This window comes from Harpia harpyja, chromosome Z (genome assembly GCF_026419915.1).
Source record: "Harpia harpyja isolate bHarHar1 chromosome Z, bHarHar1 primary haplotype, whole genome shotgun sequence".
Lineage (NCBI taxonomy): Eukaryota > Metazoa > Chordata > Aves > Accipitriformes > Accipitridae > Harpia > Harpia harpyja.
In genome coordinates, this window is record NC_068969.1 from 116,663,630 (window position 1) to 116,679,789 (window position 16,160).

At 39.7% G+C, this 16,160-nt stretch overlaps 1 protein-coding gene across 1 annotated transcript in view; it reads right to left on the minus strand.

Annotated features, from left to right (window-relative positions):
• ALPK2 (alpha kinase 2) overlaps positions 1-16,160 on the minus strand; it is a 51,863-nt gene that overhangs the window by 16,396 nt on the left and 19,307 nt on the right. The window contains exons 3-6 of the mRNA XM_052778715.1: positions 8,617-11,452; positions 5,848-5,995; positions 2,200-2,327; positions 2,063-2,098 (exon numbers count right to left, since the gene is read on the minus strand). Of these exons, the coding sequence (XP_052634675.1) occupies positions 2,063-2,098; positions 2,200-2,327; positions 5,848-5,995; positions 8,617-11,452 (3,148 nt within the window). The remainder of the gene's footprint in view (positions 1-2,062; positions 2,099-2,199; positions 2,328-5,847; positions 5,996-8,616; positions 11,453-16,160) is intronic.

Sequence of the window (16,160 nt, forward strand, 5' to 3'; positions counted from 1 at the left end):
GCTCCATGGAAACTGAATACGTGGCCTAACTTGTGTTAGTATGGGGTTGGGACACTGCTCCTCTGAATGTAGCTTGTTGCCTCTACCATCTAAAGCCAGCATGGAGAAAGGTGGCAGTTCAAGTTCATAAGGAGAGAATACAGAGTGTAGCAAACAAAAAATGGGGGTAAAGATAACAAAAGCTGTTTTTAAAACTATTAGGGCAGTTGTAAACAGGAGCTTCAAATGTACGTGAAGTCAAGCTGACTGAGAACTAAAGAGGCATTGAGGGAATACAGAGATCCTGCCAACTCTGCTTTTTTGGGAAGACAGAAAGTAATAAAGCTAATGTGCAGCAGTGTATGTAGATACAAATTTAAAAGTAGAACACAGTTCTGTGCCCAGTGTGCTCAGAGCACATTCTTCTGAAGCTAGCCTGTCTTTTCAGAAAAGCCAGAAGTTGCTAGTACAACCAGAGCTTGTTTTAGCTTTCAACTTGGAATGTTTTCAGGGAAAGATTCTGCCAGTGTAGAAACACTCGTAGAAACACTCAGCTGAAAGAGGTCTCAGTCCTTATCTAATATGGCCATGACGGAAACATGCCTTTCCTCGTACCAACCACAATCACTACATCAGCTCCACTGCTGTAGACCAGCATGTTAAAGTGTTTCTTTTCAGTCTGGCAAGCACCAGCTTAAAAACAGGTTCATTAGCAAAGGTAGGAAAAAAACCCAAGATTTTTATTTCATAAGTGATTTTGAATAAGAACCACATTCCTATAAATGACCATGTCAGTTTCAATCAAAAAGTAAATACATCAATTTTAGTGATCTTTATATTCAGGAGAAATTGGTACAATAATATTTCTCTTATCCCTCCACCTGTGGATTTTGAAGGTACCAGTAGCATAAGAATGTGTGCCTACGTTTGTTATAGCTGAAATCAAGCAGGATTATGGATTTCACCCTTTTAAATGATCACTGGAATACAAATGGAAAACAAAAATCGAAGGGGAAAAAAGAAGTGGTTAAGGTTAAGCACTGAAAGAAACTAAAAAATTCTAACTGCACTTCAAGTCCCTCTAATCATAACATTTCAAGGAACATCAGTGAAAAGATAAATAGGAGAACAAAAGGTGTATACTATGCAGCAATGAAGTCCTTCCTGCTCCCCTTTGTAGTTATCTCTGGTTTAGATTCTGTACACTATTGCCCCTCTTTGAAGCACAGAGGAAACAGTGCACATATAAAGCTAGAATTAAAAGGCTCCTTAACTCCACCTAAAATTCTCTGTTGATCAAAAGTTATACAGTGCTGTTACATGAAAAGTCCTGGGTTTATTTTAACAAGGAACTAAATGTTTAATTTTATTCTTCTAGAAAAAGAAAGAAAAATCAATTGGCTGAATGAAGTACTCGATTAGTACAGTGTGTTCAGAAATGATAAACCAATTTGCAATGCACTGTCTATCTTTAGCTACAGCACAGCAAGACATATGCCGAGTATGATTAAACACAAGTTAACATATGGGGAAAGCATTCCAAATCTTCATGCCTGTCTTTCTCTTGGGAGTAAAGTTACATAGCAGGTGACTTGCAAAGACCATGTGTTCAAACATCACTGGCAAGTTTTTTTGCCAAAAGAGCTTTCAGTACTCTGTGTGTGTCTGTGTCTCTGTATGATGCGATGCAATGCTATTTCACCATTTACTGTATGTGAAGTGCTAGTGAATCAAGCTAACAAGAAGTTACACAGTCAAGTTCAAATCAATAGTTTGTCATGGCGGGTACTCCATCACCCTGCACAAACCATTCCATCCTACACGAGGGTATTTCACCTACAAAACTCCCATGAATTAAAGTGAATTCTATCCTTGATGGCACAGAAAAGGTGAGTGAAAAAAGGGGAAAGACAGCTAGCAAAAACACAATACTGATTCAATGGCTTCAAGGGATTCCCATAGTTTCCCACGGGATAACTGCCAAAATGTCTCAGTCTGGTTGTATTTGTCCATCCTTTGTTCTACTTGGAAATCAGAAGGAACAATGATTTGAGCACACATTCAAGCAGATGTGTGTACTTACCTTCACAATTCTGAAAACTTGAGAGATGTTTCAACACTACAAGGAAACAAAGAAACAAGATTTTGTAGTAAAAAAAAAAAAAAAATGGAAACTGCCATTGTCATTATTATTAATCAAAATTATAAACTGGAATTTACCTTCAGAAGTCAGATTAAACTCAGCGGTCACCTTTCCATATATATTATTCAAGCAGCAATAATACATTCCCTGGTCTTTGTTACTGGCTTTAGCTATTGCCAAAGAGACGGGAGAGTCATCCTGGGCACTGGAACAGAATATGTTAATTTTCCACATTAATACTTTGAAAAGGTCTTTCATGATTATTCCACATATCTCTCCTCCTGTTCCTGGAATTTCTGTCCCTCACTTAAAAGACTGATGCAAATACGATGCAGGTAGACAAAATATTTTATTTCGCCCTACTTAGAAGCATTCAGCTTATTACATGTTTCACAACAGATGATCCTACTAAATTCTGAGAGAAAAGTACCTCAATCAAATCAAAAAATAATTAAATCACACCAAAAGGCATTCTAATATTCCTATCAATATCATGGTCAAATATATAAAGTATGAACATATAAAAGCCAAAAATGTGGTATGCTGTTCCTCAATATTGACTCCTGTCCTGTTTTGAGCTGGGATAGAGTTAATTGTCTTCCTAGTAGCTGGTACAGTGCTATGTTTTGAGTTCAGTATGAGAAGAAAGCTGATAACACTGATGTTTTCAGTTGTTGCTAAGTAATGTTTAGTCCAAAGTCAAGGATTTTTCAGCTTCTCATGCCCAACCAGCGAGAAAGCTGGAGGGGCACAAGAAGTTGGCACAGGACACAGCCAGGGCAGCTGACCCAAACCACGTGACACCACATCTAGTGTATAAACTGGGGGGAGTGGGGGCGGGGGGAATCGCCGCTCGTGGATTAACTGGGCGTCAATCAGCGGGTGGTGAGCAACTGCACTGCGCATCATTTGTATATTCCTACCCTTTTATCATTACTGCTGTCATTTTATTAGTGTTATCATTATCATTATATGTTTCTTCTTTTCTGTTCTATTAAACCGTTCTTATCTCAACCCACGAGTTTTACTTCTTTTCCTGATTTTCTCCCCTATCCCTCTGGGTGGGTGGGGAAGTGAGTGAGCGGCTGCGTGGTGCTTAATTGCTGGCTGGGGTTGAACCACGACAACTCCTCACAGGTTTCTCTGTTCCTTTGCTTTTTTCAAGATAGGTATTTGCTCTCTGATGTCTGTGTATGCAACTTCACAAATGGATCAAAGGTAGATGTTATTAACAGGGGTGTAATGATATGCGAATCCAGTTACAGTACTTGCAGACCCAAGCTGGCTCTGGAAGTAATAAAACCACACTGAAACAGTGCTATGCCTGAGTGAAAAATCCTCTTAGACTATGAAGGTTTTCACCTGTACCACAGTGGATGTCCATGGAAGTATTATCAGCAAACCAGATAATCTATGGAGGGATTATGGAGACCTGGCTATTGCATTTTGAAGACGTTCACATTTTTGAAGTGAATTAGTGAAGGTGTGCACAGTTTCATTGGCGACATGAAGTTTCATGATATTTTGGCACACTGGAGAACTGATGTTTTCCAACAATCATTTTTAAATTAAATTACTTATCATATATTCGTATTACTAGCGATGCGGTTTTTTTTCAATACACGTTTCCATGAGTTGACAGGTAATAAAAATTCAAAGATTTGTTGCCTAATTTCCTGTAATCACCCCCTATTGAAAGTAAAAGCTAAAATGCACCAAACAGTCCAGATTATGTATTTCTTTAGATTGATGTATATTTCCAAAAGAAGAAACAGTACTTGGGTGCACACAAAACAACCAGTTAGATTTTGATTGTGATGGAAGGGAGATTTCCACTGAACTCTGTTGAACATTTTTGAAGTAAAAATTGTAACTAGGAATCTCTCTTACTCTAAATCTCTCATATATTTTACTTTATTTCCAACACTTTGAAATATATTTAACCTACGAAGTTAAAACTCAAATATTTTTTTATCACACATTTTATTTGCTATCACTGCAAAAACTGATAAATTTGATGTCTCTGCACTGTTTATTTGTTAAAACACTGCAAAATTATTTAGCAGATAATGATACATATTAATATTACAATGGATATTGTAATACAATAGTCAAAATCAGTATAGTTAAAACAACAAGAATCAGAATGACATGGGAAGTTTAACCAATTCATGCAACTTTTTCTCTCCACTTAAAAGAACATATGAGAAGATGCCTGCCTATAAAACTTTTTCGTTTTCACAGAATTGTGCATTCTGATGGAAACATCTTTTCTTTTTTTGCTTTGGGTAATGTTAATTTTGTATTTTTGAAACATTATAAACAGATTGTAACAGCTATGTGATAGGAATGTCATTACTGCTACAGAAGAAAATAACTCATTTCATAAAAATGGAGTTTTAAGAAAAGCTGGAAAAGATCCTGATAAAGGCCTTAAGAAGCTTTCATTTCCACCCTTCTCATGCACTGCCTCTAGTCACTCAGAGTCAGGTTAACTGGTTGGGTTGAGGGGAGAGATCATGCTTCCTTAAATACAACTCCCATTGTTTAATCCGATCAGCTTCAAGTTCCATTCAATACCAAATAAGAATTTCAAAGTAGAACCATAGACTCACAGAATGGGTCGGGTTGGAAGGGACCTTAAAGATCATCTAGTTCCAACCCCCCTGCCATGGGCAGGGACACCTTCCACTAGATCAGGTTGCTCAAAGACCCATCCAACCTGGCCTTGAGCTCTTCCAGGGATGGGGCATCCACAGCTTCTCTGGGCAACCTGTTCTGTGCCTCACCACCCTCATCGTAAAACACTTCTTCCTTATGTCCAATCCAAACCTGCCCTCTTTCAGTTTAAAACCATTGCCCCTTGTCCCTGTCACTACAGGCCCTGGTAAAAAGTCTCTCTCCATCTTTTCTGGAACCCCCCTTTACATATTGAAAGGCTGCAAGAAGGTCTCCCTGGAGCTGTCTCTTCTCCAGGCTGAACAAGCCCAACTCTCTCAGCCTTTCCTCATAGGAGAGGTGTTCCAGACCTCGGGATCATTTCTGTGGCCTCCTCTGGACCTGCTCTAACAGGCCCATGTCTTTCCTGTACTGGGGACCCCAGAGCTGGACGCAGTGCTCCAGGTGGGGTCTCATGAGAGCAGAGTAGAGGAGCAGAATCACTTCCCTTGACTTGCTGGCCACACTTCTTCTGATGCAGCCCAGGATATGATCGGCTTTCTGGGCTGCAAGTGCACATTGCTGGCTCATGTCCAATTTTTTGTCCACCAGTATCCCAAGTCCTTCTCTGCAGGGCTGCTCTCAATCCATTTATCCCCTAGTCTATATTGATACTGTGGAATAATCAGGTCAAGCTCTACATTGCATGTTAGTTGTTTCAGCAATTCGCCTCCACCACATAAGGACAGACAGCCTCCCACATACTAACCAAGCATGTTTATGTTGCTTGGCTGGGTGCTGAGGTTCAAACTTCATTTGATCTTTTACTGTACTTGAAAGTTGGATGAGACTGGTTATGAACAGGCTGAGAGGAATTACTGGTGATGGAATGCAAACTATGACCAATATTAATGCACCATGTGAAGATATGCTTCTTAATTACCCTGTTTAAACTTATTTTTTGCACCTATCATAATAATCCTCTTAACAGGTACAAGAGTGAATCACTGGCATATTTTCCCAAAAGCTATTCAGAAACTACCAGTCCTTCAGAAACATTCACTCACCTTCTCTGCAGTCGAGCTAGTAACTTGGAATCTTTAGTCCATGTAATAGTGGAGTCACCATGAATGTCACCAAATTGACAGCATAGCTTAATATTTCCAGAGCAGTCAGGGAACAACTCTGCTTGGATTTTCTTCAGCAGCTTGGGAGCTTGAAACAGAAGAGCCACAGTTTAAGACTAGAAGATAATGATATTGTTTTGGCATTTCAAAGGAATTCCAGAATGATTTGCAGATGTTAAGAATACAAATCTGACAACACTGGTAAATAATTATGATTTCTTCTGATGCAGAAACCAAGGCTACATAATATGGAGTTTTGAAAAGACTGATTCAGTCAGTGCCCCACACAGTCAATGGAAATATTTTCAATGCAAAGACATTTTGTATGTATGGAATAGGACCCAAGGGAAGTTCTAGCCTGAAAAGGCATCAACATAAAATAATTTCTTAATCAAAACACATTCTCTCTGACTAAAGGACGAGCTGGTTTTATCAGTAAAAAAAGACACCACAAAGGTAGAGCATACCATATGGTTACATAATGAGAATTCTTATTAACTGAATACTTGTAACTAGTAGATTTTTTTAACTGATCACAGCCTTTGAGAGAAAAGACTTTTAAGTCCCAGGAGATGCTCAGTCTCCAAGGTGTTCTTGGAACATACCTAACAGGAACTGCCAGGATGAGATTCTCTGCAAGATGCAGTGATGGCACCATTTCCTTTAAAACCCAGCTGGAGGGGGGCACCCACATTTAGTTAGATATTTGCATTTGGTAATGTTAGCAGCCTCTGCTTCCCTCTTCAGTTTCAAAGGATTAACTTCCCACCTCTAAAGAAAGTCCCTACCTTTCCAGCCATAGGGCACAGTTCTTTTGCTAAACATTGACCATCACGCAGAACAAATCCGAGAATCGCTTAGGTTACAGAAAGAAAGCACTCTGCCCAGTCTGGGGAAGGTACTGATAACCTGGTTCTCTGCTAAGACTTGTTTACTGGCTCACAGAATGCTCCAACATCTTTGCACGTGGGCATGGCGTGAGCAGGAGGATGGAGGGTACTTGGAAAGAAAGGGAATCAGCATATACTTAGGGAAAGGTTTTGGGATCATGGCACACCCCTGTGCTAAGTGAGACATCCCTGCTAGATGTAAGGGATGTAAAATGCAAGTTTATGTTTCCTACTGTGTTAATTCTGAGCTGCTGCACTCTGAATGAGCTGGCATGACACATCTCCCTTGGGGATCCCATTCCTGCAATCTAACTTTCCCCATCTAATGCTGAAGGAATGCTGGATCCAACTGGAAGGGTCAAGCACCTGGAATTCACTGCTATGTTTAACTTGTAGTCACTTAAGTCCTTAGGCCTAAGAATCTTGCTGAATCAGGGCTAAAATGACACTGACAGTATGTGACAGAACTGTAAATAGAACTAACAGCTCCAGATGCCCTGCCCTAACCACAAAGTCATCCCTTCTACAGCTGAAAATAATACAAAAAAGAACACTGAGTATATACCAGACTAACCATACCAACCTTCCCATAATGCTGGGCAAAGGTCCACACAATTCTCTAAAGTACAAACATACATTCATTTCAGTCTAGACTGAAGCAGATCAGAAGCAGGTTAAGAAAATTCAGTCTTATCTGATGCAAGCCTGAATGTTTAAAACATTTTTCAAGCATAGCCTCAGGTACATGGAAAAAGATCAGGCATTTCTCAGTAATTGCAGTTTGCTTGCTCTGCTTTGAAGGAATGTGACTCTCCTCCCACACATTTGGTTCTCTGGCAAAGGACACATCTTCAAACAGAGAAAAGTTTGAGGTTTTATTAAATGTGATTGGAAAAGTAGAACTCTCACCAGACTGCACTGTAATTAGAATGTCTAAAGAGCTTCATAGTTGTGTAGCTTACCTTTAGTCACTGTTCAGTCTTGCTCTGATCTATTAAATTATTTTATGATGTGAACATGAAATGTAATGTCAAAAGGTAAAAATAAGACCTAGGTCCTTGCAAAGTATCCACAGAAACCACAAATACCTCATCTGTCTAGCTGTTAGACTATTGCTACTCCTGTCTGCATTTTGTTTTAGCTGCTAGCAACTTCCTAGAGACTCTGACAAGCAACCTGCATCTCATTTTAATTATATGTTTTCTATGTCAGTTTAATATTGCTAATTTCATCAGTGTCATTTATGACCAACAGTGGTGAAAAGGAATGCAGAACCAGCCATCAGTCATCAGATAGGAGTGCAAAACATTATATTTGTCAGTGGCGCCCTACTAATAACAATAATACTTTGCTAGTAATAAAACCATTTGGTAACGAAGAGAGGGTAACTGCATTTCAGAGCCACAGTGTATAAGCATAACTGGGAACACAGCCTGAAGGAACATAAAAATATGCAAGTACTGGGCTTGCAGTTGCTATATTGTGTGTAGTTACATGGTACCATTATGCTATACATCCCTGAAAAGTTACTCAAAGAGACAAATGAAGAACTAACTATTTCAAACAGGTTTAAAAGTTCATAAATTTAATGTATTTGCCAGTTAGGAAAAGGATGTTAGGGAGGGTTCTGCTCTGTGGCATGGGCACAGCACTAGTTACGGAGTTCACAGAACTGGAAATTAAAATCAGTGGGGGCAGGACACCTTTAGCTGACATGATTTAGACTAAAGGAGGCTTGCAGTGTGTTTAACAAATCTGAATTTTGTACTGTAGCCAGAATGATGGGAAAGGACAGAAATGAAACTCGGTTTTCTCTTACCTTTGCTATCCTTTTTCAAAATTAGTTTCCTCTGCTCTTTTCTATCTTCTTTATGAATCATGCCTGCCTCACTCTTCACAGACTTTTTAACACAGCTAGGATCCTTGCTGACATTTCCTCTTTCCTCCAGTCGGGGTTTTTTTGACAGTGTTGCTGGTGGCAATTTCTTCTTGGCTCCAGCAGCTAAATGCCCACTCTTTGCTGTATCTTGTTTACATTTGATGGGCTCAGGCTTAGCAACAGTTGGTGATGTCTGGTAGGATTTTGACCCTTCTTGATTTCTTAGCCTTTCCACATTGACTGGGAATGGATCATATGTGCTCAATGCTAAGGAGAACGGCTGAGCTCTGCTGCAGGGTGGTTGCTCTTGAAAATACTGGTTGTTCCCTGAATCAACTGATGGCAAATTAACTAAACCACTTACTACACTCTCTGATGTCATGACTTCTTCATCTTTATCATACTCAGTAGACTTAATTGAATTATCAACCTCAGTTAGCTTCCTGGAAGAGATCAAGCCAGGACAGGACTGCTTAGTGCTAATGTTCATAAACCGTCTCTGAGCCTCGGAGCTAATTAAAGTGTGCAAAGGAGACTTCATTTCAGCTTCATCTGGGTTATATTCGTTAGCTCTTTGCATCTCTCGTTTATTTTCACACAAGGCTGCTTTCTTCTTGTTTTCTTCAGGTACCCTATGGAACTGATCCTGCAATGCTTTGCAGAAAGTTTCCAGCGTGCTCAAATTTTCATATACTTTGACTGCAGTTTGTGTGGATTCAGTTTTTACGTGACTTCCTGTGCCAGGACACCCCATTGCTGATATACTGGTAAGAAGGCTCTCTGACTGGCTCACAGGTGTGAAGAATGGTAATGTTTCTTTCACAGTCAGTTGTTGGGTACCTAACTGATTACTGATATCTCTAAAATCCTCATTTGCTATGCTGTGGTACTCATTTTGACCCTTTCTAGGTAGCAGGGTACTAACAGATGTTACACTTGCAGAAGCATATGTGTGATTTTTTGAAGAATCTGTTTTTAACTCTTCATCAGGCTTGAAGGTGCTGTCAACAAAAAATACATGTTGTTCTGATGTATTATGAGAGGAAACTGCAGTCTGACTCTTTGAAACATGACTAACTCTTGAGTCACAGGAAGTTTCAGCCCTTTGTTCATCACCTATGCAAATCTCTCTCTGTTCTTCTCCTGGTTTACATGGTTCATATCTGGGCACTTCTACATAAAAATCTCTTAAAAGTGGATCCCCAGAAGACGGAGTGAATGCCACTTCTCGTTTTCCTATTTCTGTCTGTTGGTCTATATTTTGGGGTAGATTCTTGCGTGTTATGGTTTCAGGAGTCTTAATTAAATTAGGCAATGGCATTATAGAACTGTATTGCTGTGCATTAGCAACAACCTGAAAATCTTGACAGTCATTATTTTTTGAAAGATGATAACTGTCAGAATTAGTGTCATTTTGTGCATTCAAGTCTGAGTGATTTCCTTTTTCTTGCAAATTCTCTTCGTAACTTTTATGTATGGTGTTAACAGAAGAGTCTTTCTCTTCAGGGAAATAAGCTAATTCTTTTTTTGCTGGATAACAGCCTCTAAAATGACACCCTTTACCAGTTACAGACTCATTTATCAAGGATATGTTGTGCTCAGTATGAAGTAATTGTCCAATTGTCCCATGAGAGTTATCTGACATGTAAGCTGGGTTTTCTTTGTCACATGCTAAGTTACCACTGTGAGCATTTTTTAATCTTTGAGGAGAATCTGCATCACATGTTTGGGAAGCATTAGTAATGGTAAGCTTTCCTTCCTGAGCAACAGTCATTTGAATGGATCCATTACTGCCAGTTAACATTTGATTTGGCTTCTGCTCCAAGCACTCCCCTGTATTTAAGATGATACTCTTTGCTGAAACACAAATGGATGGTGTTTCCGTTTTATTTCCAGTGCTAGAATCTAGACATATACCATCTGTTTGTACCACTTGTGCAAGACAAATGTTTCCTATGGATGCACTGTTACATACTTCATCTGTTTTAAGTAGGATATTAGAAACATTGCAGTCATCTTTCTCTGTTCTTTGTCTACTAGCTCGTTGTGTAATAGGTTCCCGCTCTTCTATCACATTTATTGGCAAAGGATGATCAGAACAGGTCTTCTGTACAAAGTTCAGTTCTGTGATTTTGGTATCTGTTGGCCTAATTTCTAAGCTTGTGATCCCCTGGTTTTCAAAAGTGATTTGATAGTCTGAGTCATCTTCATGAAGAAGTTTCCAGAGCTTGTCATGCACTGCAGATATATCAGCATCTCCTTTGCACCCAGGTTCTCCAGATTCCAGGACTGACTTGGGATTAGCTTCAAACACAGATTCATCACATGACAGACTGCAGAGAATATCTGTGTCGTTGCTATCATGTGAGTCAAAACTATACCTTTGCTCTCCCTCCCTTGGCTCATCACATAGCTTTGCAGAAGACAGAACAGCACATAAACGTTCTTGTTTATCAGGAACAGAGTCTGTATCCCATAAAGGAAAAGGCAAAACATCATTCTTTGATTTGTTGCCGTTACTAATAATATTAATTCCTTGTTCACAGAAGACTTGGTGACAACTTTCTCTCTTATCACAAGGGGCATGGTGTTGAGAATAGGTCTGTAAATTTGCATTTTTTGCTTGTAATGTATTTTCAGTACAGAACATTTCTGGAGCTGGATGGATGGTTCCTGCATTCTCACAAGTCATGAAGATGCCTTCCTTTTCTATTTTGGGCTCCATACATAGTCTCTCACAATTCTGGGTGAAGATTTTAAGATTAGCACCTTGATTCTACAAAGAAGAAAAAAAGAGAAATTCAATTAAAAATTAGAATTGCTGCTTGACAGAGGTGAACTAGAGTCCTGGCTTGAAATGTACCTAATTTTTTTAATTTTTTTTTTAAATATTCATCAACAGTCAAGTTTCTGACTTGTAGCTATCAGCCTAATGGATTGAAATCAAACTTCTGGGTATTAACAGCCTTGAATCCTGGTGAGTTTCAGATCTGGATCCAAATGCTGAGAAAGATAAAATTCAATCAAGATGAAGATCAATGACTGATATAGTCCAGCTAGATAAGAACAGTTAAAATAAACCAAACCAAACCAAAATAAAATAAAACAGTCATATCTATGCCTTTTGCTAACAGTCCGAGTGTCCCACCATACTTATGTAATTATTACATAATCCAAACTGATGAGTTTCTGGAACTACCCAGACTAGTTTTGGGGAGCTTGCCTTCCCCTTTGCTTCCATCACGGGCATTGTTACCTTAAGTTTCGCACAGATGCTTTCTTAATATGTATCAGTCTTGAAAAGTTTCAGAGAATGCACCCCACATCTGCCATGCTACATACTTCAGAACAAGACTCCTACCAAGAAATGAACACCTCTACGTCAGTTTTAAGCTGTCTTTGAAATTTGTCTTTGGTCACCTCTGACCCCTTGAAGTGACAAGTCCTGCTTCAAAAGGGAGTGCCAGAGATCATTCCAGATCTTGCCTCTGTCCAAGTGGTAATGAATTGCTCAATATAAGACATGTTCAGCCGTCCTCTAGCAATGAGACATGCATTGCAACCTTACTGGTACTGCTGGGAAAATTGGGGCAGGAAATAACAATCCATATTCCTCCTGCATCTCCTTTATTCTTCTATATCAAAATACTCCAAATTGTCACTTTATGTAGAAACAATCTATTCCTCAATTCAACTAAGCCAAACTGAACTTAATTTATGCAAGGAGTGCAGACCTTATTAAATAGAACAACTGGCTGATACTTGGGCTTACAAGGGATGAAGAAAGTGCTGCCATCTGCCTGGCATACGAAATCTGTTAAACTGTTCACCATTCCCCTCAGAACTGAGCTTTCATTCTTCAGTTCTTGTTCTGGAGTCCCTGCCAAGCTTTTGTTCTCCAGGATTTTCTCTTGTCCTCTTCAGCACTAAATAAATTCCATGGAGGTGGTGAGCATGTTTCACCCAGAGCAAATCATAGATGGAGAAGCCTAGGATTTTTTACTAGACAAAAATACATTGTTTCCTAAATGAATTATACTTTATGCTTTTGGTTACCATTAATTTGCCAGAACAATCTGTAAAAGTAGAGAGCAATTTAGCAGTCAACCTTTGAAAAAATATATTTACTTTCAAATAGCCATTAACAGGATGTAACAACATGGACTTCATTAAGTAGTTTGCACATTTGACCGTGTATCTTTCTAGTGGCTGTCTGAAGCTTTGCACCTACTCCCAGCAGAAATGAAGAAATATTTAAAAACATCAGAATGAGTTTAAAAAACACCAATATTTGTAGACATTTTTCATTTTTTAGCTTTTATCCAGCCACAAACTCAACTTTGTAATTATTTTGGGTTGGTTTTTTTCCTCCTGAGTCCCAGTTCCATCCATAGTTATTTGTTAACTTGATCCACTGGATGGCTGAAATGAACAACTATGATACATAATGGGTGAGTCCTCTGGGTTAAAGCAGAGATGTAAATGTGTAATGAGTGCTGGCAGACACATAATTCAGAGAAGCGATTCTGAAAAGAAGCAAGTGTTGTTACTTAGTGAAGGATATATAATGAAGGATTTCCCATAAGTTGCTGTGTGCTCAGGTAGAGGCAGGGGCTGCTCAGACACTAGGTTCTTAGTTTCCATAAGTTCATGGTAAAAGGATTACCGGCTGTAGTAAATATTGCTTTCCTTTGCTGCAAAAGCCACCCACTTCAGCTGCAACTCCTTTCATCCTTTCTGTTTCTCCATTCAGCTTGAGTAGGATGTGGAGCTGACTACATGCTGTGGACAATGGGGAAGGAAGAGATACAGAAAATTTTTGTCAATGCCTTTAACTGCTGTTCCCACCCCAAGCACCATGCAGTTGCCACCACACTGTCTTCAAAACTTCTTGGCCAGTGCATACTTACCTAGAAACGCTGAGCCTAGAAACCTCAGCTCCACAACTGCAGTACCCTCTGATTCCAAATGCCTTGGTCTCCCGCTCAAGTCTGCTCTGCAGGAGAAGATGCCAGACTCTAGGTCTTTGAGTTTAGACACACAGCTTCTCTCAGTCAAGGGGGATGTGAGCCTGGATGTGTCTCAACAGTCAGTTCCAGTTTGCTTCTCAGTCGGTTCTGAGCATTTTGTCTGAGCCTAGTGCTCTTTCTGCCACTTCCACCTCCCTCTCAAACCTCTGGAAAGCAGAGTTTATTTGTTCATTCCTGTCCACTACAGCCTCAACCACAGCTTTTACTAAAACCTGTGGAATTCTTGCTAAGCATGTTAGACATATGATCAGTCAGTCCCTACCTGCTGTTGGAATGAAACTGAAAATAGACAGCGCTCTCATGCCCACTGGAAAGTGAGCTGATTATTTCAAGAACCCTTTTATCTATCTAATCTGTGTGTCTGTCCATGTAGGCAACTGTCTCAATCATTTATAGACATGCAGCACTGTAGAGTCTAGACACAGATTTTGATGGCTGGAAAATAAATACAATGACAAAAGAGGGCTTGTAATGGAGTGCCTTGCCTTGCATTTGGCAAAAGTAGGTCTGAAAGCAGAATGCAATTTGAAGCCTCGTAGTGACACGTTTATTAATTTTAAATTTATATTTACCAGGGATATGTGCTCCTAGGGTATGTGGTAATCAGCTCCATGTTATTTTTGTTTGAAAGTACTTACATCCAAATCCTTTAAACATGGTTTAGGAAACCTTGCTGGCTTTAACTTTGGTTTTTTCTTAGATTAGATTTATTTCAGTGTGCTGGTTTTGGCTGGGATAGAGTTAACTTTTTTCATAGTAGCTAGTATGAGGCTATGTTTTGGATTTGTGCTGAAAACAGTGTTGATAACACAGGGATGTTTTAGTCACTGCTGAGCAGCGTTTACACAGAGTCAAGGCCTTTTCTTCTTCTCACACCACCCTGCCAACAAGTAGGCTGGGGGTGCACACAAAGTTGGGAGGGAACACAGGTGGGACAGCTGACCCCAACTGACCAAAGGGATATTCCAGACCATATGACATCATGCTCAGCATATAAAGCTTTGGGAAGAAGGAAGGTGGGGGACGTGCAGGGTTACGGCATTTGTCTTCCCAAGTAACCGTTACGCATGATGGAGCCCTGCTTTCCTGGAGATGGCTGAACACCTGCCTGATGATGGGAAGTGGTGAATTAATTCCTTGTTTTGCTTTGCTTGCGTGCATAGCTTTTGCTCTACCTATTAAACTGTGTTTATCTCAACCCACGAGTTTTCTCACTTCTACTCTTCCGATTCTCTCCCCCATCCCACTGGGAGGGAGTGGGCAAGTGGCTGCGTGGTGCTTAGTTGCCAGCTGGGGTTAAACCACGACAGTCAGCTAACACAGTCCTAGAACTATTCATCTTGATTTGGTTTTTTGTTCCCTGTTCTCACAGAAGATTTCTAGGGTTTAATGCCATACAGTTTAACAATTGCTTCACTTACTGGACAGTCTGCTCGACTCCAGGGGTGATGAATGGTAACAAACTAGGGAATTTAATTATGTGAACGCAGTGGAACAAGCAATTTTAATTTGTGCATGTGTTACAAACTGCCTAGTGCGTGATGACAGAAAGATGAAATCACAGTTCTGTATTTAAACTCATACATGAAATATACAGTCCATGTACTTTCATTATAAAGCCATGGTTACTGTGAATAAAGGAGGGATAAGCAGGTAAGTCAGTTACATAATGGCTATGTAAAAGGAAAATGGAAGCATCCACTTCAAAACCAGAGCTTTTTTTTTTAATCTATTGTAAAATGTATCACAATGTAAGGAGGACCCTTGGTTTTTTAGCTCTGCTGACAAGACCCATTGTGTTCCAAAGCCTGACAGGAACAATTAAATGAAAAGCAAAGAAGGACCATAGGGAGTTAAGTAAGTGAGCACTTTTGTCACCTCTGAGTTATGGAAGTAAATAGGGGAGAGCATGGAGAAAAGAAGACAACATTTAAAAGCATTCTACTTCTTCATGGCAATCTGATATCAAGAACATTTTCATCTGACAGTCCCTGTGGAGGTCTAGAAGACACAGATGACCAAACTGATGACCTACAGACCTGCAAAATGTTTTACAGGTGAAGTGAGCTTCCCCCACAATGTTTCAAGTCACTTCTTGAAACACGTCTTGAATGTTTCAAGTCACCTCTTCAAGTCACCAGGAACCAAGTAACAGCACCTGATCTGTGGCCTCAAATGTTATGGTAAAACTGATCTGCCCTTTCAGACCAAGCTGGGCTGGTTCATTTTCAGGTCTGGAGATCTTCTATTCAATCCACTATACCATCCAACTTAGTGGCCAACAAGTTAAAATTTTTACAGTTTCTTTTAATGGTTTTACTGCCATGCTATGCTTGTAGAGTGCTGAGTAACTATGCAAGCTATGCATAAGTTTAAATCAGGACTAGATAAAAAAATTTAATTTTCTAAAAACAAAGCTCTGGCTCTGAAAGCCATTGACTCTCTTGTGGCAAT